This window comes from Chiloscyllium plagiosum, chromosome 12, assembly GCF_004010195.1.
Source record: "Chiloscyllium plagiosum isolate BGI_BamShark_2017 chromosome 12, ASM401019v2, whole genome shotgun sequence".
In the NCBI taxonomy this organism is placed as follows: Eukaryota; Metazoa; Chordata; class Chondrichthyes; order Orectolobiformes; family Hemiscylliidae; genus Chiloscyllium; species Chiloscyllium plagiosum.
Genome location: NC_057721.1, coordinates 40,807,905 through 40,831,657, shown reverse-complemented (window position 1 = coordinate 40,831,657; position 23,753 = coordinate 40,807,905). Strand labels below are relative to the sequence as shown.

At 40.3% G+C, this 23,753-nt stretch overlaps 2 protein-coding genes across 4 annotated transcripts in view; one reads left to right on the top strand and one right to left on the bottom strand.

Moving 5' to 3' along the window:
- The window catches only part of kdm6a (lysine (K)-specific demethylase 6A), a 236,360-nt gene extending 229,545 nt beyond the window's left edge, over positions 1 to 6,815 (bottom strand). For 2 of the 3 annotated variants that reach the window (XM_043700863.1, XM_043700864.1), the window contains exons 1-2: positions 6,386 to 6,814; positions 6,213 to 6,276 (exon numbers count right to left, since the gene is read on the bottom strand). In XM_043700863.1, coding sequence (XP_043556798.1) covers positions 6,213 to 6,276; positions 6,386 to 6,513 — 192 coding nt within the window. In that variant the 5' untranslated portion in view covers positions 6,514 to 6,814. Of the gene's footprint in view, positions 1 to 6,212; positions 6,277 to 6,385 lie in introns of all 3 variants that reach the window. The other variant, XM_043700865.1, reaches the window with a different exon arrangement.
- A 9,262-nt stretch (positions 6,816 to 16,077) lies between these two features.
- The window catches only part of fundc1 (FUN14 domain containing 1), a 26,849-nt gene continuing 19,173 nt past the window's right edge, over positions 16,078 to 23,753 (top strand). Inside the window, exon 1 of the mRNA XM_043700862.1 lies at positions 16,078 to 16,558. Coding sequence (XP_043556797.1) covers positions 16,543 to 16,558 — 16 coding nt within the window. The 5' untranslated portion in view covers positions 16,078 to 16,542. The remainder of the gene's footprint in view (positions 16,559 to 23,753) is intronic.

The following is a 23,753-nucleotide window of genomic DNA, read 5'->3' as shown; positions in this document are numbered from 1 at the left end:
TCACAAGCAATAAATCCACCTCTAAGGCAATTATTTACTCCAGTATCAATGGGCAGCAATGCCACAGTAAACCAACACTTAACATGTCAGATCTCCAAAATGAAGATCGTGTGCACAACCTAAGATTCCTCAAATGTCCCAGTTCAATTACAGAGTAACATAACTCTCGCTTTTGGCTTATATCAAGTCAATATACAACTATCAACCAAAATGGCGTACAGAGAAAGTAATCTAAATCAATTTTAAGAACAAAAGTATATGTTCCAGAATCAGGTATTACCCAACAAATGGAATCAGTAAAATACAGACAGGGATCTTTGAAAACAGCTGATTTTCAACTTCTTAATGCAGCTCACAACTTTGGCTCGATTTCAAATGTCTTCTCTGCTCCTCTACAACGGAACTTCAGAAAATCTAACACCTAAACAACTCTTATTTTTTTCCAACTTCTTAAGAAGAAAGTTGAATAAGAAAGAGCAAGGGTGAGAATTAAAATTCAAAAAGACTAAAATTTGAAGGAGAAGTATCTGAAGAAAAGGAGAAAGGAAAAGTTTTAGAACAGCTATCCATTCCATACAGCATGAAAGGGTAAAATGACCTGACATGCCCCTGCAATGAGGCTGTGGGATTTCTTTACATCTTCTATTAATAAATCCTTCTGAAAAAATAAAAAAAAATCAGGTCTGACGGTTTATGCTATCTCAAAAATCAACATATAAACCACGATACAAAGAATGTACCTTTATAATCTCTCAAATCAGAATTCTGGAATTTAGAAACATCAGTTGTCCAGAGTACGTATGCAACTCCCATTATAGATCACTTGTATACTGTGAAGTTAATATTATGGCCTAAATAGTTCTTCATGAAGTCCCAAAGCATTTCCAGGCACTATATTAAATAATCTTTGTCAAGTACAACTATACATCTGATGTATTGAAAGTAATGCAGATAAAGGCAAGTTTCAATTAAGTCTTATTTTTGGAGGATAGTATCAGACATAACCATCTCCCACCAAATAGCACATGCACATGGTAACTGGATCTACTTCTTACCTTCGCACACATTCACCGTATTCAGAACTCACATAAATGCATTCCCTAATGTTAAAGAGTTACTTTGCAATCAAAAAATGAGATTTTAAATTATCAAAATACTGTTTTGTTCCCTAATTTTGTCATTCTTCGGTCACCAACACACATTTGTGTTACTCAGGGTTAGACATTCATCTACAAAAGCCCTAGTCCCAAACCTGGCTGAGCTGCTGCAAAGCTTTTTCTAGAAGATAACACACTACTACTGACATTGCAAAGAAAATTGATCAAGTTGGTGAACAGATTGCCAAATCGAGCAGTTGCTTTGTCCTGGATGATGTAAAGATTTCCAATTGCTCTGGGAACTGCACGCACATCCAAACAGATAATTCTTCATAATATCCCATCAGATTCCTAACTAACACCTTGTAAATGGTAGACAGGCAGTTGGCAGACATGTGGTGCAGACTAGTTGTAGAATTTCTAGTCTCTCACCTCTCATCTACTGTATTTAGATGATTGGTCAAGGACTACCACTGGGATGTTCTAACAAAGGATTTAGTGTTATTCAATGTTAAGTGGACATGGTCAGATTCGCCCTTGTTGGAAATGGGTATTCCCTTGACTATGGACTGCAGCATTTCAAGACGACAGCTCATCAACTTCAAGGCCGACTAGGGGCGGGCAATAAATGCTGGTCAGCCTATGTCCCACAAGTGAATACAAAAAAACTTGGGTGACGAATGTTATTTGCCACAATCAGCCCAAATCTAAAATGTTGTTCAGTACTTGCTGCATACATGCACATGCTGCCTCAACACAGAGGGAACCTCGATTATCTGAACAACACAGCAGGGAGTACTTTGTTCGGATAATCGAATGCCGGATAACACTGTGTGGCCAAGCGTTGGGAACTTGCGAATTTGTTCAGATAGTCGAGGTTCCTCTGTATGTGGGGCGGCATAAATGGCGAACATTAAGCAATCATCAGTGAATGTCACCATTTCTGACTTTAAATGGTGGAGGAAACACTGACGAAGCTACTAAAGATGCTTGAGCCTGAAACATTCTATGAAAGTACTGAGCGGTGATCATCTGAGAGTGAAACAACCACACTCATCTTTCTTTACACTGGGTATAATTCCAACCAGCTACGTCCTTTAGGTTTGGCCAACTCAGACAACAGTGGTTCTACGAAGGCACATGATGAACATTGAAGTTGGCCAGCAAGTTCATTCTGAGTCCCCACTACCAGCTTTCTTGCCAGCTGGTAGTGGGGGCTTCAGAGTCTAGTGCACAGCAGCAACATGCGGAACCAGAAGTCAATGCCACAACTGGCGTGCTAACACCAATCCCTGTGCACAGAACTTTGGAGCGGTTGCATTGCCTGGCAGCTGCACAGTTTAGAAAAAAGGTTGGTTCCCACTCTCAGGACTTCTTCCCAACTGGTGTTCACATGGAGATGTATGAATTTAGCAGCAGAGGTGGGGCTGAGTGATAAACAATAGCATTTTTCCTTCCCAATGTTTGATTTGATGCCATTAGATATGAAATCTGGAGTTAATGATATATCCTTCCCTGGGCTGATCCCTCCCAACTGTACACCAGTGTCCCACCAACTCAGGTGATAGGGGATGCTGGTGTCTGAGACATTGTCTGTAAGGTCTGATTCAGCAAATAAGACATCAGGTCATGGCTCTCCCAGTTTTGGCACAGGCCCTCCACTGTGAGCAAGGAGAACTTCTCCACATCGACAAGATTGGGTTTGCCCTTGTTGCGCCTGTGTAAAGATTGAGTGGTCTGATTAGTTAAGATTCTTTTCTTGTGCTGAGCTTTGGTGGAGCACGACAGCAGGCCCAAGACTGAAATTTAATCAATTGGGCACATAAATTTAGTTGATTCGTTAAAACTGGAATCAGTAATAATAACTATGAACTAAGCATGGACACAAAACTAGTTAGTGTTTTTTTTAAGATCAACCTGTTCAGGGATATTATGACATACCTCGAGAGCAGGTGGACTTGAACTCAGGCCTCCTAGCTCAGAGGTAGAGACTACCACAACACCACAAAAGAATTTTAAAGACCCAAAACTAGCTGTGCAAGAGTGGTATTTTATTTTTAGGTTTGATTAAGAAATAAATACTAATGGTCAAATCATTACCATGGGTCTTTTGTCTCAGCTTACTATTCAAAAGACCCCTACAACTAAACAACCAACAGTTTAGATTTCCATGCTCCAGTCACTGAACTAGAAATTAACCCACAAACTTCTAATCTAAAAGACAAGAGCATGATCATCTAAGTCTTGTTAGCCACTTGCAGAATTTCAAATCAGGATTATTAGTTAAAGAAATTATAAATTAAACTAGACGCTTTTGTATTGAGTTATGAGGGTTTCCTTCCAAATAAAAACACATACTACATAGAAAAAGTTTCCATTCATCTCTATTAAAATGACTGGATTTCATTCTTCAGTTGCTTCTGTTGAATACTCACTAAGCCCTTGGACAAATGCAAATAGAATAGGAATCTTTTCAGAAATACACGCACATAGAAATATTCCAAGAGATACTTAAATGAAGCAAAGATAGGAATATGCAAAAGAATTGCTTGGAGTAAACACTAAATATTCTAAAGCTATCAGTATGATACTGTACATTGAGGAATTTTTACAAGCACTGGAAATATTTACAAAATTAAAATACAAAGTATGTATGGTAATACCAGATATTTTTCAGAAATCTGTGTAATTGCTCTGCAAAATTAAAAATGATAACTTTAAAATCTCTTATGAGTATACACATGGTTTGAATCAAACTTATGGGCATATTGCAATATTTTAAAGAGCTCTACTCAACAGTGACATATAATAAAGTTAGTTAGTTACAAGAGGCTACTTACAAAGATTAGAATTACACATTGATCATTAAGTTCCAAATATTGGACAATTCATTAATGATGGATGACTACCTGGAGAAGTCCATTTTGGAAATCACGAAACAGCAGTTTATTAATTGCAATAAATTTATTTTGAACATGAAGCTAGGTTTATTATGTAAAACTTCCAACAATGTTTTTTATTAAAATAATTATTCCTCACAGCTACTGTTAAGACATGGACTCTCATCAGGGAGAGAAATTCCAAGGAATCATTTTGACACCATTCCTCAAATGCAAGTCTGAGCAACTATTTTGTTTTAACTCATCCATGAGGCTTAGGTGTAACTATCAAAGCTAGCATTTACTGCTTATTCCTAAATTCTCAAGAAAGTCATGGTAAATTATCTTGAATTACTGCAATTAATCAATGTAAGGAAGATACTTCTACAATTTTGACAAGACTTTCAGAACATTAACTCGGTGACAAAAGAAGGAACAGCAGAATGTTTCCAAGTCAGGTGGCACATGATTTGAAGGGGAGAATCTTTGCCAACTGCATAACTAGCATTACAGTTACAGCTTCTATCCATTCCTCAACTGATATCTAAAAAGAACACACTTTCAAGTGGAGTCACTGGACGGTTTGGATTTAGGACTACTTTTATCATTCATTAAAAGATATGCATAACACCCCTAATACCACCTCAACTATGATGATCAATATGTTTAGTACAAATTCAAGATCAAAATTAGAGCATTATTTGGGACTACACAAACAGTCACTACTGTTTTCCAATTCAGAACACAAAACTAGGGGAATTCTGTATCCCAACACACCGGAAGATCTTTAACTTCTTGAAAACAAACCAGACAATAGTAGGTGCAATATAATGAACCAAAAAAAAACTACCAAACAGAATTTGTTTTCAAAGTCAAATACTTTCAACTAGACCTTAAATGGTGTCCAATCTACAAACCTGCCAACTTTGACTTACAGCTATCATTAGCAAGTAACTGTTGTTTAGATTAACAGTAACTGTGTTGAATAATTAAAATTATCTAAAAGCTACGAATTATATTATACCACGTTGCAGTTAAAAATGGCACTCAAAAGCTCAATCTCGAGTGTGAAAAACCAGTCACAACTTTTTAAATAAGTATATAATAAATGACTAACGTCTAAGTAAAATCAAGACATTACAAAAACGTAATCGATTAACGAGAGTTTCTGTAAAATTTGAATTAATGGAAGCCATTACAACTCGACAGTAGCACGTTGGACAGTATTACAACTCTTACGTAAACTCGGGTTTATTTCGACCACCCGATTAAAAACACGGACACGGAATTCGAAACGGGAAGAACATTTCAAGTATGCAATTAAAAACTGGAGAGACTAGACATGTTAATGTTGAATACCTTTGCTAAGATTCGCTACGTACATAAAAAACTAACCGATAAGTTAATTTTGAAGACATGTATCCTGCAGTATAGATCATCAGACTTCTGCAAATATCCATTCATAGATACACAAAGTTTTTCTGAAATACAGTATGTCCCCGTCATCACAGCAATTGAAACAGATAAGTGTGTATATGACTTAAAAGATGTATGTTTACTGCAATGTCACAAATTCTGGATATACAAGCCATAAATGTTTCAAATTTAACTGCTTGATGCTACAGGTTGAGCGAAATCACTGTGTATTTTTCTTAAAAACGCATAATCAACCCCGTCAGCAAGCCTTTATTCTGGACTTCATTTCCTTCACATTGCACAGTGCTGATTACAGATCTGTTACTGACTAAATTAGCCCGAATTTCTTTTTTTTTCGTTGCCTTCTACCAGTCACTCACTGTTTTTTCTCTATCCTCCCTATCCCGCCATCTTGGAGAGAAGCAGCCATTTTTAACGCGGAGCGAAACTTCAACCCATACACAACACAAAACCCACAGTACAGAGGCTGCAGGCTACTGAGTGAGGCTGGGCACACAGAGGGCAAGCGAAAAATGTAAACCACATACAAAAATGAAAAGACATGTGCTTTACATTTCACGATCAATAATTTACAAGTGTCTCTACTTCTTTGCACCGTTGCTTTTCAAGTTAGTATACACATATTATAGAGGAAAAAAACCTCATTAAGACAAGCCTACCCTACGTGAAGTCGGAACGCTTCCACAAATCTTGCTTTATTGTTAGAGGACAGATAATGTATGACTCCTTCATTACTATAAAAGGTACTAAAATGCATAACAGAACAGACCAAACACACTGATCTTTTTTCAGCTCTTACCTTTATTAACAAGGCCTTCGTTCTGGCGCCATCTTCATGAACCTTCAGAAATCCAAACACTCGGCTGTGCGATAGCGACAGACAGATGACATACGTTAAAATATGTTTTAATTTATGCATAAACACTAAAACTTAATCAAAAAGACAAGACAAAACTTGCAGAATTTTCTAACCTATCGAGAGTTGCAATAGAGTCTTTCTCCTGGGGCGTCAGAGTTGGAAAGTCATCCTCAATTTCACTCGGTTTTCCCGCCGCCATTTTCTTTTCCTCATCACCGAATGATACTCCACAGGATTTCATGGGCTTATAGACAGAGATGAAAAAAAATGTTTGCAATTTATTTTTGCTTTTCTTTATTATTGCCGTGGACTTTTTATTTTTTCACATCCTTCAAGCTCTTGCTTCCTTTCTAACATGCACCTACTGGAGTCCTTCTTTTGGGGGAGATAAAATTAAAACAGCATTGAAATAATATTAGAAAAAAAAGAGAAAAACTTCAAAGCAGAAAGTTGTAATTGTGTCACACCGAATCCACGCCGTAAGCGCACAAACAGCAAACCCACTCCCGACCAATGGACAGCGGCAATCCGCCCCACGTGCCTTTGTGTTGATTTACGTCAGCCCGTGCTGCGGGATCAACGGACGCGTGAATCAGCCCCTTCCGGCTGACGCGAGCAGCCATTGGCCGTCAGACACGAACGCTTCGCCGGCTTTTGAGCGGGCGCCGGCGTTCTCCGCCTTTCCAATGGACAGCCTTAGCTGTCAATCATCCAGACCCCCGAACACGTCAGCAAGGTTCGGGCTCGTCGCCCTATAAAAGGAATGTGCGCTGCGCATAACTTTATTTTTGCTCCATTTTAGGTGGGTGGTGGAAGTTAGGATGTACGGTGTGTGGGTAATTTGGGTGTGTTAGCCAGGTTTTTGTTTTGATTATGGTGGCAGCTGTACCAGAAACGTTTCCCATTTTCTGACAATAACTTAGGAGGCCCCCGAGGTATCAAAGTAATTTGCAGCCGCGAAAAGCGACGCGATCTGATTCCGCCCTTCCCCGCTTTATAAAAGTAAATCAATGGTGTAGTTCGGTGACTTTTCAAAATTTCTACTATTCGCACTTTCAACTGTTTACATTAAACCAACCATGAGAGATGGTGCTGTACAAAATGGGATCCGCCGCAAGGGGAGTCGCCTTGTGGAATTGGAGAATTTCTGATGTTTCTCCTCACCCCACGCCCTCCTTTCGCTCCCAGCCTGTGGAGCACCCGGGAATCGGCAATGTTCACGTAAAACATTGTCTTCCATTCCGAGCTAAAGTTATCCTCTCGCTTGCTATTAAGACCTACATAAACCTGAAAAAAAACTTCAATTCAGGCAAAGTGAAAAGTCAAACGTACATTTCAAGCTGTAATTTTATGCCGTTTTGCCTTCCTCTTTCGTCCCTAACGTGGGAGGATCGCGATGGATTTGCTGTTTTGTTATTTTCATGGGCCTTAGCCTTATGTTCCATTCTATTCAAGTGCAAATCAATGTAAAAGCAAATTCATGAAAGGCATTAAACATTTTTGCCATTGTATTTTTAACAATGTTAGGAATTAGTACAGTTTAATTATTGTTTTCTTGCTTTTATTTTGTACCACCTTCATCATGCAAAGCTTAAGCTTCTGGCTTTGAATACTTTACCTCCATAAAGTGCATCTAGATCTTGAACGTTCTGTATTAATTGGTTTAGTTGTTTGTAAAGTATGCTGGTGCTCTAATGAGTCAGTTGGCACAGCCCAAAACAAGCCTCTGTTCTAAAGCTCTCACCACCCTAGCAAAGCTGTACTGTTGCTGGTGGACTGTTTTAGCTGCCATTTTTCAGATAAGTTGTGCAAATACTCTTATTGCCTCGACAATGCATATGGACACTTATGGCCATATTCGGTAGAAGGTATTAAACCTCAGTATTTGAAATCACTAGTTCATGCCACTAAAATATTCAAGCTTCTGCTGTTTATAGGACTTTGTGCATGTATTGGCAGTTGTTTTTTTTACATTACAATAGTAATTGTAGTTCAAACAACTTTAAAGGTTGGAAGTATTCCTCAGATCAGGCAGCCTCCAATGATGGAAAGAAACAGCACTTCGAGTTCACTTTTCATTAAAACACTTCAAAATTATTTCGCTAATTCAAAGAACTGCAGGTGCTGGAAATCTGAAACCCAAAACACAAACTGGACAAACTCAGAAGGGCTGGTAACATCTGTGGAGAGACAGCAATTTTGACATATTGGGTCAGATAACCCTTCTTAAATACCTGGGAATATGAAAATCATTGCACATAAAAGTTGATGGTAATAGATGGCAAGAAGTATCTCAATAGCCATCCGCTAAAACATCAGCAGGTTCAGGCAGTTATTAACTTGGTTTGTTTGTCATCTATATGGTTGTATCTTGCTTGGATGTTGCCAGTGAGAGAGATTCTTTGCTAGTAGGCTTGATCTTCCACTAACAATGAGAATTGGGAGCTGTTGTGCATTATCACCCTTCAGTAGCATATTTCAAATCGACAAGCTCTATCACCTAGAAGGATTAGAGCAGTAGTTTTATGGAAACAGTTTAACCTGCACATTTCCTTCAAAGTCATGCAACACCCTTAGTACAGGCATAGGGATATAGTTTTTGCTATAATTGGGATAGAACCCTGGGTTTTCTTTCCTAACACCCAGGAAATGTACCTACACCACATTGACTGAAAGCTGCTATCATCACATTTTCATGGGTAATTGGGGACTGAATAATAAGTGCTAGTACCTGTATCCTACAAAAGAATTTAAAAATCCTTAATTTGATTAGCTGTTCATTTTTGAAGTTTTGTTAGTGTATTTCAAAAAGAGAACAATGTTTCACTTAATTGGAACTTGTTTGGAGCTAAAGATAGGACAGGATTTTGGAAATCAGAAATAGTTTGAACAGGAACATTTGAATGCTGTGAAGTATTTATTTAATTTGTTTGTGGTACATGGTAGTGTTCCCATGTATCTGCAGCCCTTGTCTTTCTATATGGAAGTGGTTTTGGGTTAAGAAGGGACTGTCGAAGTATCTTTTGTGAATTTTTGCAGTGCATCTTGCAGATAATACACACTGATGTTTCTGAGCATTGCTGGTAGAGGGAATGGATGCTTGTAAATGTGGTTCTGGATTAGTGGTGCTGGAAGAGCATAGCAGTTCAGGCAGCATCCGAGGAGCAGTAAAATTGACGTTTCAGGCAAAAGCCCTTCATCAGGTGAAACTATTGAAGTCCACATTGATTCCCTGGGGTTGAAGTGTTCCGAGGCGGAAGATGAGGCGTTCTTCCTCCAGGCATCTGGTAGTGAGGGAGCGGCGGTGAAGGAGGCCCAGGACCTCCATGTCCTCGGCAGAGTGGGAGGGGGAGTTGAAATGTGGGGCCACAGGGCTGTGTGGTTGATTGGTGCAGGTGTCCTGGAGATGTTCCCTAAAACGCTCTGCTAGGAGGCGTCCAGTCTCCCCAATGTAGGGGAAACCGCATTGGGAGCAACGGATACAATAAATGATATTGGTGGATGTGCGAGTAAAACTTTGATGGCTTGTAAATGTGGTGTCAATCAAGCAGGCTGTTTTGTCCTGAATGGTGTCAAGCTTGTGGTGTTGGAGCTGCACTCATCCAGGTAAGTGGGGAGTATTCCATCACATTCCTTTCTTGAATCCTATAGGTTGGTGGACAGGCAGTGAAGAATCAAAAGGTAAGTTAATTGTAGTAATATTCCTAGCCTCTGACCTGCTCTTGTAGACATTGTGTATATAGGAGTTGGGAGGTCATGTTGCGACTATACAGGACATCGGTTAGGCCACTATTGGAATACTGCATGCAATTCTGGTCTCCCTGCTATAGGAAGAATGTTGTGAAACTTGAAAGGGGTTCAGAAAATATTTACAGAGATGTTTCCAGGGTTGGAGGGTTTAAGCTATAGATCGAGGCCGATTGGACTGGGGCTATTTTCCCTGGAGCTGAGGGGTGACCATGGAGGGTTATAAAGTCATGAGGGGCATGGATCATGTAAATAGACAAGGTCTTTTCCCTGGAGTGGGGGTGTCGAAAACTAGAGGGCATAGGTTTAATGTGAGAGGGGAAAGATTTAAAAGAATCCAAGGGGCAACATTTTCATGCAGAGGGTGATGCATGTGTGGAACGAACTGCCAGAGGAAGTGGTTAGGACTGGTCCAATTACAACATTTAAGAGGCATCTGGATGGGTATATGAATTTGGAAGGTTTAGAGGGATATGGGCTAAGTGCTGGCAAATGGGGTTAGATTTATTTAGGATAAATCTTCAGCCTGGACAAGTTGGACCAAAGGATCTGTTTACGTATTGTATGCACAATCATAGAATACCTACCGTGTGGAAATAGGCCATTGGCCTAACAAGTCCACATTGATTCCCTGAAGAGCATCCCACTCAGACCCAACCCCCCCCAACCATGTAACCCTGCATTTCCCATGGCTAACCCACCTAACATATACACTGGCAATTTCTCTGTGACTATATGGGAAGTCTAGTTTCTGGTCAATGTTAACCCGAGAATCAGTGATGGTATCATTGAATTTCAAGGGGTGATGGTTAGATTGTCTATTACTGGAGATGTTATATGCCTGACATTTGTGTGGCATGAATTTTACTTGCAACTTTTAAGCTCATGCCTACATATTGTCCAGATCTTGTTACATTTGAACATGGACTGCTTTAGTACCTGTGCTGAGCATTGTGCAATCATCGGCAAACATCCCCACTTCTGACCTTTCAATGGAGTGAAAGTCATTGATGAGCAGCTAAAGATGCTTAGACCTGACACAACTTTGAGGAATTTCTGCAGAAATCCTGAAGCTGAGATGATTGACAACCATGACCATGTTTCTATGTGCTTGGTACGATTCTTCATGTGAACACTACGAATGTTTACTTTATAATATATTTACTAGAGCAGGTTTATGTTTACTATTCGACACAGGAATCAGTCAATATTTGCCTTTTTAAATTCTTATTCTCTTTAGTATTATTCAACCCTGTCCCTCTGATCAACTTTAACTCGCATTTAGATAGGGCTTCTAATGAGGTAAAACACCCCAAGAAACAACAAGGAGCACTGTCAGATATAATTGATACACATTTCCCTCACATCTCTTGTAATGTTTTGGCCAACTCTAGGCCAATGTTACTGTTTGTTTCACAGACCTTCGCCCTTTCTCCACCGCTTTTCTGTAATAATCTGTGTCAAAGCCCAGTTTCACTCCAATTTCAGTAGTACTTGTTTGTTATTAGTGGATTTTTTTTAGCTTTTTGCTTTCATCAACTTTTATCCACCTCACTGAGTCTACTAATCAGTATGATGGGAAGGCAATGATCTACTGGCATTATCACTAGATTGCCAATGCAGAGACCCAGCTAATGTTCTGAGGACCTGGGTTCAATTCCAGCCATGGCAGATTGTGGAATTTAAATTCAACAAAATCTGTAATTAAGAGTCTCATGCTGATCACATTCTTGATGAAACATTGTTGATTGTTGGACAAATATATCTGGTTCACTAATGCCCTGTAGGGAAGGAAACTGCTATCCTTAACCTGGTCTGGCCTACATGTGACTCCAAACTGTCAGCAATATGGTTGACTCTTCTCGGCAATTAGGGATAATAAATTCTGGTTGAGTCAGTGGTGGCCACATCCCATGAATGAACAAAAGAAAATCAGACATCTTTCTGATAGTGCACTAATTTGTGTTACTTCACTGTCTTCCCAATTAGAAACAAAAACTAAAAGTAGTACAATCATTTCTGTAGTAAGTAACCAAATATTTTAGTTGAAGACCTGATGACATTACTTAATGACTATTCACATCAAATTTATATACATTATAGATATGTGCAATTGTGACATGAGTAGGCAATATGGTAGGTTTACCAGCAAAATACATTGCTTTAGATAGCTAAAATATATGGTGCAATGAATACATTTTTGGACAATAGATGAAGCAATTGTAATGTTTCGGAAGTAGACAACGTTAAAACCAAGCCAAATGTTTTTAAGGATGTTTAGATTCTCTTTTGAGTCTTAAGTTGGACCTGTTTAACCAAGAGTTAGTACAAAATTTACTTATAAACATTTGCCAACGGCACTTGAACAAAATGCAACCAAGCCAAATCTGTTCTGATTTTCCAAGGTCAACCTAACCTTTCTTTAATTCATTCATAGGATTAGGGCATTTAGTGTCCGTCTCTAATTGCCCAGAAAGCAGTTTAGTGTCAACCAATTTGCTCTGGGTCTGGAATCACATGTAAACCAGACCGAGTGAGGATGGCAGTTTCCTTCCCTGAAGGACATTAGTCAACCAGATTGGTTTTTCCTGATAATGGACAATAGGTTCATATCATCAATAGATTCGTCATTCAGATGTTTATTGATTTCAAATTCCACCGTCTACCATGGCAAGATTTGAATTTGGATCCCCAAAACATTCCAAGTGTCTCTGGATAAACAGTCCAGCGATAATACCATTAGGCCTTCACCTCTCACCAAGAGATTTGAGAAAAGTTCCCCAAATCTTTTTGCAATTGCAATGGTGTAGCTTACTAGTGCTCCAAAAACAACAGTACTGTGACAAAGACAAGTTGCATATAACAGCACACAAAGTTGAGACATTCAAGATCTATTCTGGATTTAGAACATTACAGTGCAGTACAGGCTCTTCAGCCCTCGATGTTGTGCTGACCTGTGAAACCAATTTGAAGCCCATCTATCCAACAGTTCTATTTTCATCCATATGTCTCTCCAATGACTATTTAAAGCTGGCGAGTCTACTACTGTTACAGGCAGTGCATTCCATGCCCCTACTATCTGAGTTAAGAAACTACCCCTGACCTGTCCTATATCTATCACCCCTCAGTTTAAAGCTTTGGCCTCTCGTTCTAGCCATCACAATCTGAGGAAAAAGGCTGTCACTATTCACCCTATCTGACCATCTGATTATCTTGTATGTCTCAATTAAATCACTTCTCAACCTTCTCTCTAATGAAAACAGAGTCCCTCAGCCTTTCCTAATAAGATCTTCCCTCCATACCAGGTAACATCCTGGTAAATCTCCTCTGAACCTTTTCCAGAACTTCCACGTCTTTCCTATAGTGCGGTAACCAGAACTGTACGCAATACTTAAAGTGCGGCCGCACCAGAGTTTTGTACAGCTGCAGCATGATCTCGTGGCTCTAAAACTCAATCCCTCTACCAATAAAAGCTAACGCACCATATGCCTTCTTAACCCTATCAACCTGGTTAACAACTTTCAGGGATCAATGTACATGGACACCAAGATCTTTCTACTCATCTACACTACCAAGAATCTTACCATTAGCCCAGTATTCTTTATTTCTGTTGCACCTTCCAAAGTGAATCACCTCACACTTTACCGCATTGAACTCCATTTGCCACCTCTCAGCCCAGTTCTGCAGCTTATCTACGTCCCCCTGTAACCTGCAACATCCTTCAGCAATATCCACAACTCCACCGAACTTAGTGCCATTCATAAATGTACTAACCCATTCTTCTACACCCTCATCTAGGTCATTTATAAAAATGACAAACAGCAGTGGGCTCAAAATAGATCCTTGTGGTAGACCACTAGTAACTGAACTCTAGGATGAACGTTTCCCATCAACCACCACCCTCTGTCTTCTTTAAGCAAGCCAACATCTGATCCAAACCAGTAAAACACCTTCAATCTCCTGCCTCTGTGTTTTATGCAATAGCCTACCGTGTGAAATCTTATCAAATGCCCTACTGAAAACCATATATATATTAACCGCTTTACCCTCATTCATCCGTTTGTTCACCTCAAAGAACTCAATAAGGTTTGTGAGGCATGATCTGACTTTCACAAAACCATGTCGACTATCTTAATCAGCTTATTCCTTTCTAGATGATTATAAATCCTATCTTTTATAACCTTTTCGAACACTTTACCCACACTGAAGTAAGGCTGACTGGTTTATAATTACCAGGGTTATCTCTATTCCCCTTGAACAAGGGGACAACATTTGCTATCCTCCAGACTTCTGCCACTATTACTGTAGACAATGACGACATAAAGATCAAAGCCAAAGGCTCTGCAATCTTCCCCTGGCTTCCCAGAGAATCCTAGGATAAATCCCATCCAGTCCAGGCACTTATCTACTTTTACACTTTCCAGAATTGCTAACACCTCCTCCTTGCTAACATCAATCTCATTTAGTCTAGTAACCTGTATCTCAGTATTCTCCTCGACAACATTGTCTTTTTCCAGTGTGAATACTGATGAAAAATATTCATTTAGCACTTGCCCTATCTCCTCAGGCTCCATGCATAACTTCCCACCAATATCCCTGATTGGCCCTAATCTTTCTCTAGTCATTGTTTTATTTCTGACATACATATAGAAAGCTTAAGGGTTTTCCTTGATCCTATCCACCAATGACTTCTCATATCCCCTCCTGGCTCTTAGCTCTCTCTTTAGGTCTTTCCTGGCTAAGTAGTAACTCTCAAGCACCCTAAATGAGCCTTCACATCTCATCCTAACATAAGCCTTCTTCTTCCTCTTGACAAGAGATTCAACTTCTTTAGAAAACCATGGTTCCCTCACTCGACTACTTCCTCCCTGCCTGACAGGTACATGCTTGTCAAGCTCACGCATTAGTTGGACCTTGAATAAGCTCCACATTTCAATTGTGCCCATCCCCTGCAATTTCCTTCCCCATCTTATTCATCCTAAATCTTGCCTAATGGCATCGTAATTGCCTTTCCCCCAGCAATAACTCTTGCCCTGCATTATATACCAATCCCTTTCCATCGCTAAAGTAAACATAATCGAATTGTGGTTATAAACATAACCAAAAGTGCTTACCAATACTAATACCTGGCCTGGTTCATTACCCAGTACCAAATCCAAGGTGGCCTCGCCTCTTGTTGGCTTGTCTACATACTGTGTCAGGCAACCATCCTGCACACATTGGACAAAAACAGACTTATCTAAAGTACTCAAAGTATAATGTTTCCAGTCAATATTTGAAAAGTTAAAGACCCCCATAACAACTACCCTCTTACTCGTGCTTCTATCTAGAATAATCTTTGCTATCTTTTCCTCTACATCTCTGGAACTATTTAGAGGCCTATAGAAAACTCACAACAGGGTGACCTCTACTGTTTTTAACCTCAGCCCATACTACCTCAGGAGACGAGTCCTAAAATGTCCTAAAATTAAAAACTGGCAAAATATAGACATGCACATAAACATAATAATTTGGTTTTGTGTACGTTTGACTCCAGCCCCACAGCAATGTGGTTGGATTCCTAGGCCTATTGAAATGGCCTTGAAAACCACTTGTTTCAAGGGCATTAGAAAAATGCTAGCTTTGCTAGCGTTGTCAGCATCCAACGAAAGAATAAATAAAGAAAAGCTATTGCATTGATAGAGCTATGTTTTTGTGTATTACTTGATGGGTAAATGAGAGAAATGGGTAGATGAGAGGCTTAACAAACAATCCAGGTCTTTTTCAAAATGTAATGTCGGTTACATCACACTGCAAACTTTTGCTATAAATTGTGTCTTAATCTTATTCTCCATAACTACCTGATAAAGGAGCAGCACTCTGAAAGCTAGTGCTTCCAAATAAACCTGTTGGACTATCACCTGGTGCTGTGATTTTTTTTAATTTTGATGATTAAAGGCAATAGATTATACCAGAGATAGCGCATCACAGGAATATTATCAAACTAAAGCTGGCGTCGGGCCACATAAAGATATTCAGGTAAATGGCCAAAAGATTAAACAGAGAGTTAGATTTTATTAGGAACATCTTAGGGAGAGGTGAGGTTTAGGGTGTCTAGATATTAATATTTGGGATTTACAGGTTAGCGTGAAGAACTGGAGAGATGTAGAGGATTGTGGAGATGCAGTGATGGACCATCGATTTGAAAACAAAGGCGCATTTATTTTCAGTTGAGGCATTACCAGACCCGGAACCAAAGTTGGTCAGTGAGTGACGCGAAAATGGCACTTGTTCACTGGCTCCAGGTGTCGACGTAGCTCAACGAGGACTGAGAAGTATTCATTTATACACGTATTCCAGCAGGAAGATAGTTTTTGATTGCATTTGCGAATCCGAATTGAGGTGCTCCAGGCGCCAGTGTGTACGGTTTGTGTCAGGCCCCATCACCATGGTGCCCGAGTCCGTCATTCTGACCCCGTGAAGGATGTGTTTCCGGGTGAGGAGCTGGGGTTATTAATCTCTCAACATTAAAGTCAGCTGCAGTATGGCGGGCCGCGGAGGTAAGGTGGTCTGGATGTGGCGAGCTCCTCTGTCCGTTTAATTTAGTCATTTGTTTACGTGTGAAGTGGCTACGCGAGGTCGGATTGTTTTGTGGAGAAGGTGCTGAATCTGACCAGACTAATTATGATGGTTAGAGGAATATTGTCTGATCTTTGCCTAGATATTTTAATTAGAAAGCGTTAAACATGCAGTTTAATGCTTTCTGAAGACATTTCCATTGCATGTACAACAAATATATCTCGGAACCCGTCATTCAATTGTCACGGAATTAATCAGTAAAATTACATCACCTAGTTTCTAACGATTTGATATGTATTACAGCAACAAAAGTCAAGAAATGGGTAGTAATTCAACATGCTATGAATTCATGATCCATCATGAAATCCCGAGGGTTATAAGTCTGACGTAGAAAACCGGTGCACCAAAAGTTGTTGCTAGAATGCGACGTTTGTTTAATGAAGGAAGGACGTCGCATGAGTAGCCTGTGCAATCAAATTCATCTCGCTTCAAGTGCTAATAAATACGCCATACACCTTTATCTTTCTCTTCTGAAGATATATTTCCGTGTTGACACGAAACTTATCTCTCAATCCCCGAAACTAATGTTTTTCCAGGATCCCAAAACTGTGAGACGCTAGTCGTTTCTTCCTATAATTTGGATGCGCTGATACCCAACATATTGTCATTTTTCCCCTTTCTGCTGCACAGCTGTTCATCTTTGATTCTCAAACTTTAAAAAGTCACATAGGTCATACAATCCTTTATAGATGTGAACAAATGACATTTAGTAACTTTAGAAAAGAAAATAAATGGCTCAATTTACAAGCATTTAAACTTATAGAGATGTATTCTAAGGCGGTTTCGGAGGTTATATTAAGCCAAATTGGTGATTGTTACATGAGTATGACAACATTGTTGAAATGAAATACCACAAAGCAATATTGTAAAGACTACGCATTATATCCTCAATTTTCGGACTAAGAACTAAAACAGGAAGACACCGCTTTAAACCAAAGAGTCGACTGCAGTTTTACAAATCTTGATTACTGGAGCATATTGAGAGGTGTAATATATGCGAAAGACACCACAGATCTGATAGGTTTTAATTTTTAAAAATCCCCTTGACAGCAACGTTCTGATTGGCTTCTGGCCAGGTGAGCATTGTTTGTGTGGGGCCAGTGCAACAAAAGTATTGAAAAAATGTCTATCTCGCTATCGCGTCGAGGTGCTGGAAAGTCTCCAGTAACTGCTATTTGTCGTCTTCTCACTTTTCTCTGCAAGTTTTCTATTGAAGGAGGAATAAAATACCCTTTAATTACAGTGAAAGGATGAATTCTAAATCAGTGAATATGATAGCAACATTAATTTATGTTAATAGCAAATAATTAAAAAGGAAGAGAAAAAGAGCAACTGATCGAATCCTGAGGTCCAAGACCATGTTATCAAAATGAGTCTCCCTGATCTATTTCTACTCACCCTTAATGTCTATGTTTTCATATGACTGCCTGTTTGTGAAATGGTGAATTTAACGCTGGAGATCAGAGCTGAAAAATGTGTTGCTGGAAAAGCACAGCCCTGAAGAAGGGCTTATGCCCAAACATTGATTCTCCTGCTCCTTGGATGCTGCCTGACCTGCTGCACTTTTCCAGCAACACATGTTTCAATTTAACACTGGATACAGTTTAGGTTATAGACTTCTAAGTTAACAATTCCTGTTAAAGTGCCATTGATTAAAGACAATTTATTTGTAATAAACCATCATTTTCTTGCTAGGTACAAAAATCTGGTGAGTGTTTTCTTTTAACCCTGTTTCATTAAGCAGGTAAATTGTGAACTTTGGACACTTTGACTAAATCTTTTCACATTTGTGACAACAGTAGGCTTGATTTCTAGTGCATTACCCAGTGAGTTGTGACAGTTCATGGAAACATTATTAGATAAAATTTAACACTAACCCAAAAAAGGATGATTTGGAGATGTCGGTGTTGGATTGGGGTGTATAAAGTTAAAAATCACAAAACACCAGGTTATAGTCCAACAGGTTTAATTAGAAGCACTAGCTTTCTGAGCGCCGCTCCTTCATCAGGGGACCACCTGATGAAGGAGTAGCGCTCCAAAGCTAGTGCTTCCAATTAAACCATTGGACTATAACCTGGTGTTGTGTGATTTTTAACCAAAAAGGGATGATATTAGCTGGGAAAGCCTTGGTCAGAAATTAATTTTAAAGGGAGTACCTGAAGGCATATTTGGGGGTGATAAAATCCAAAGGATGGGGTCAAATGTTGAAAGCATAGCTGCTTGTTGTTATGCAAAGAAAAGGAGTGATACAGTATGTCAGCCATGACTTAATATTTATCTTTCAATGAAGAGCACAAAAGCATTCATATTCTATGAGGTCCAGCTAGCTGACCTCATTACAATAACTACATTTGTCTCTCTCTCTGTGTCCTAGGACAAAGGCTTGGAGAGCTTCCTGGGGCATTTTAGCACCAGCTCTGGTTCCTCTGATTCTGCGTCTAATACTGGCGGTGTATAATGTGCAGGAGCTCACCTCATGCACCATAAGCACCTCAGTAGAATTTCACTTTCTTCTTCAGGTAGTATCTGTCGTGTCATCTCTGATTCAGGAGATTCGTTATCGTGTGATGTAAAGGGTGAACACATGGGTTCAGGCAGCCTTTCCGATTCTTCCAAGGGGCAGGCCATGTTTTCTCCTGCACTCTTTACAAATTTGTGGCATTCATATGGTCTATGTGCTTGTCAGGACCATTGCACCTACCCGAACTTTATAACTCACTGCTCCTGACCTCATGTTGCCCATGCCTCTTACCCATGCAGGGCCATTTCTGTGGTTCTTACACCAGATATTGTCCCTGTAACAAACTGTTTCTCTCTCTTTGTGGAGTCTTGTGTCCATCATTGGGGTCCCTGAAGCTGTTTCACTACCTGGTTCAAGAATTCTGCTGATGTGACAGTATTTATGCAGCATTGTGATAGTGCTTAACAATCTACTTGCATTGTTGCTAAGGGGAGGTTCATGGTCTTCCTCAGGTGTGAAGTTAGACCCATGCACAGTCAACTCATATTCCTTTTTGTGCTGAATGTTTCACCAAGATGCTGAGAGAACAGACAATCTTTTATCAGTGGGGGATCATTAACCCTGTTACCTCGATGAGTAAGCATAATGTGTGTGTAGTAAATGTGGACAGATTTCAGGCAAAATTCCTGCACTGCCCAAAATGCTACAGTTTATTAATCCTGCTTCTGGGTTGGATAAGGAAGAAAAATCGAGCGCAACTCTTACTCCTGATTACGTTCCATGAAACATTTGATGCTGGATGAACCTGTCATTGGGCTTGTGTTAGAGCATCGAGTATAGGTGTTCAGAAGTCATGCAACAGCTGTACAGAACATTGGTTAGGCCAATTTTGAAATATTGCATGCAATTCTGGTCTTCTTCCTATTGGAAGGGCGTTGTGAAACTTGAAAGGGTTCAGAAAAGATTTACAAGGGTATTGCTAGGATTGGAGGGTTTGGGTTGTAGGGAGAGGCTGAGTAAACTAGGGCTGTTTTCCCTGGAGCATCAGAGACCTTTTTATATACCATTTAGAGGTACATAAAATCATGAGGGGCAGGGATAGGGTAATTGGACAAGGTCTTTTTCCTGGGGTGGGGGAGTCCAGAACTAGAGGGCATAGGTTTAGTGTGAGGGGGAAAGATTTAAAGAGTTCTAAGGAGCAACTTTTTCACAAGGAGGGTGGTGCATGTATGGAATGAGTTGTCAGAGGAAGTGGTGAAAGCCGGTACAATTATAACATTTAAAAGGCATCTGGATGGGTATGTGAATAGAAAGGGTTTAGAGAGATACGAACCAAATGCTGGCAAATGGGACTAGACTACCTCCTCACTGCATATTTCCTTGCACAGATTCTATATTTTTTCATTCCTGCAGCACCTTTCATGAACACTGGAAGTCCCAAAAGAAATCAGTGAAATCCTTTTGAATTGCTGTCGCTGTTCTAATGTAAGAAATGTGTATAACAAACTCGCACAGATGTAATAATCACCAGACAATGATTAAATTACCTACAATGTGGAAACAGGCTCTTTGGTCCAACAAATCCACACCAACCCTCTGAAGAGTAACCCACCCAGATCCATTTCCCTCTGACTAATGTGCCTAACACTATGGGTAATTTGGCATGGCCAATTCACCTGACCTACACATCTCTGGTCTGGGGGAGGAAACTGGAGCACGCGGAGGAAACCCACGCAGACATGGGGACAATGTGCAAACTCCACACAGACAGTTGCCCGAGGCAGGAATTGAACCTGGGTCCCTAGCAGCAGTGCTAACCGCTGAGCCACCGTGCCCCTCATTTAGAAATTTAGGTGTCTAGAAGGTGGTGTCTAGAATTCCTTTCTCTGACAAAGCCAAGTTGCCCTAGTCTTCCTGGTTGAGGCCTTAATACTGGTTTGTCAGTAACAGATATACAAAAAAACTAGAAGGGATAAAAATGAATTGTGAAAGATGTTAATTTTCTTTTTATTTGTTCTCCTCAACCATGTAATCAGTTCAAGATGGTGGGTCACCACTACCTTTGGACCTAGGCAACTAATATTAGCTTTGCCAATGACATCTACATTCTATGAAGGAATTTGTTAAAATAAAAAGCTGTTCATCTGTTCAGGCCTTTCTGCGTGGTAGTGGATAATTATGTGGTTCAGAGCAACACCAAAGGTGCAGGTTCGATTCTCACTGGCTGAGGTGCATCCCGCTTCCCTGGAAAATCCTCTAAATCTGGTTTGAAACAGGTAAATTGCTGAGCAACATCCAAATCAGAACCAATCAAAATAAACATCTGGTTAAATAGTCATCCGATTCTAATGGTGGTCAATACCGGCACAGCCGGTATTCACTCCGGACCCCAGGTGTGCAAGACTTGGCTAGGCTGAGATCCTATACCTGGGAAACTATACAGATTAAGGGTACAACTTCGGTTCCGGTCTCTTATGAAAAGCAGCTGGTTCAGTTACCAGCAATTGTAGTAAAAGATGGGCCAAGCTTGATGGGGCGAAATTGGTTGCGAAAGATTCACCAAGATTGACTCAACATTTTCAAAGAGAAAATGGCTGCCTGAGTAAAGTCCTAATGAAATACCCAGAAGACTTCCAAGAAGGTCTAAGGATTGGCAGTCATATTTGGAATCAGGAAGTTCCACCAAAACCTTTATAGATGAAAAATATGTGATAATAACGGACCAAAAACCCTTCCTTACTCTGCTTAAAGAGAACAAGGCAGTGCCACCCACAGCTTTAGGCAGCATTCAACAGTGGACTATAATACCAAGTGCTTAGAATTACAAGTTAGAACACGGTCTGGTAGACAAGCAGCGAATGGGGATGCATTAGCTGCCTCCTGCTGGTAGATACACCACTGGTGGTACTCCAAACAATGTGTAATGGAATTAAATTTTCTGGACTCTCTTCCAGTGACAGTTGAAAATATCAGACTTTGGATGCAGAAAGATCCAATCCTGGCAAAACTGAAACAACTGGTGAGGATGGGGAAAATGAAAGGGCCATCACAGCTAGAATTTAAACCTTTCTGGACCTGGAGAGACCAGCTCACAGTAGAGGATGGCATATTGTTATGGGGAGCAAGAGTGATTGTCCTGAGCAAAGGTGGTTTCCAAATACTAGCTGAACCCCACCAGGGGTCTCCAAAATAAAGGTATTGGTGAGAGATTGTCTGGTGGCCAGGCTTAGATCCAGACTTAGCTGCATTGGTGAGGCAGTGCGCAGAGTCCCAATAGGGACAGAAATTACTGCCAGAAGCAACTCCCACATCCGTGGGAATGGCCAGGTAAACCTGGGACTGATTGAACATCAAGTATGCAGGTCCTTTTATGGGCTCAATGTTCTCAGTCATTGTAGACACCCACTGGATGTGCATAAATTTGTCAAACACTAGGATGACAATAGAAAAATTGTGTGCATTTTTTCAATTCACGGAGTCCCAGAAGTGTTGGTCACAGATAACAGGCCATCGTTTATCAGCAAGGAAATTAGGTAATTCCTAAAATCGAATGGGATTTGACATATAAGGCCTGGCAGAATGAACAGTCCAAACTTTGAAGACTGGCTTGAAGAAACAGCCTACAGCCTTGCTACATATCAAGCTGTTACAATTCTTATTCGATTACAGGATCACCCCACATGAAACAACAGGAATAGCGCCGGCAGAGTTGGTAATGGATAGAAGACTCTGCACCAGGTTAAACCTGGTTTTCTTGAAGCAGGGAGTGAATTGGCTTCAGAGACTCAAATGATGGACCCAAGACTCTGCAAAAAGAGAGAAACAGTTTGTTACAGGGACAATGTCTGTCTGGTGTAAGAACCACAAAAATGGCCCTGTATGGGTAGCATGCATGGACGACATAAGGTCAGGAGCAGTGAGTTATAAAGTTCGGGTAGGTGCAATGGTCCTGAGCAAGCACATAGACCATATGAAAGCCACAAATTTGTAAAGAGTGGAGGAGAAAATGTGCCCTGCCCCTTGGAAGAATCGGAAAGGCTGCCTGAACCCATGAGTTCACCCTTTACATCACGCAATAACGAATCTTCTGAATCAGAGATGACATGACAGATACTGCCTGAAGAAGAAAGTGAAATTTCACTGAGGTGCTTATAGTACAAGAAGTGAGCTCCTGCACATTATACACCGCCAGTATTAGACGCAGAGTCAGAGGAACCACAGCTGATGCTAAAATGTCCCAGGAAGCTCTCCAAGCCTTTGTCCTAGGACACAGAGAGAGAGACAAATGTAGTTATTGTAAGAAGGTCAGCTGGACCTCATAGAAGAAAGTGGGTACTGCAGATGCTGGAGATTAGGGTCAAGATTAGAGTGGTGCTGGAAATGCACAGCAGGTCAGGCAGCCAAGTAGCAGGAAAATCGACGTTTCGGGCAGGAGCCCTTCAGGAATTTTCCTGCTCCTCTGATGCTGCCTGACCTGCTGTGCATTTCCAGCACCACTCTAATCTGGACCTGGTAGAATATGAATTCCCTGATTGTCCAAACCACTGGCTGACAGATAAAAGGTGGATTGTGTGAGAGATTCTGGTACTCTGAGAGCTGATTCTGAAGAGGCAATGCTAGAGTCAAGGACTTTTCATGTGTAAATAAAGGGTGAC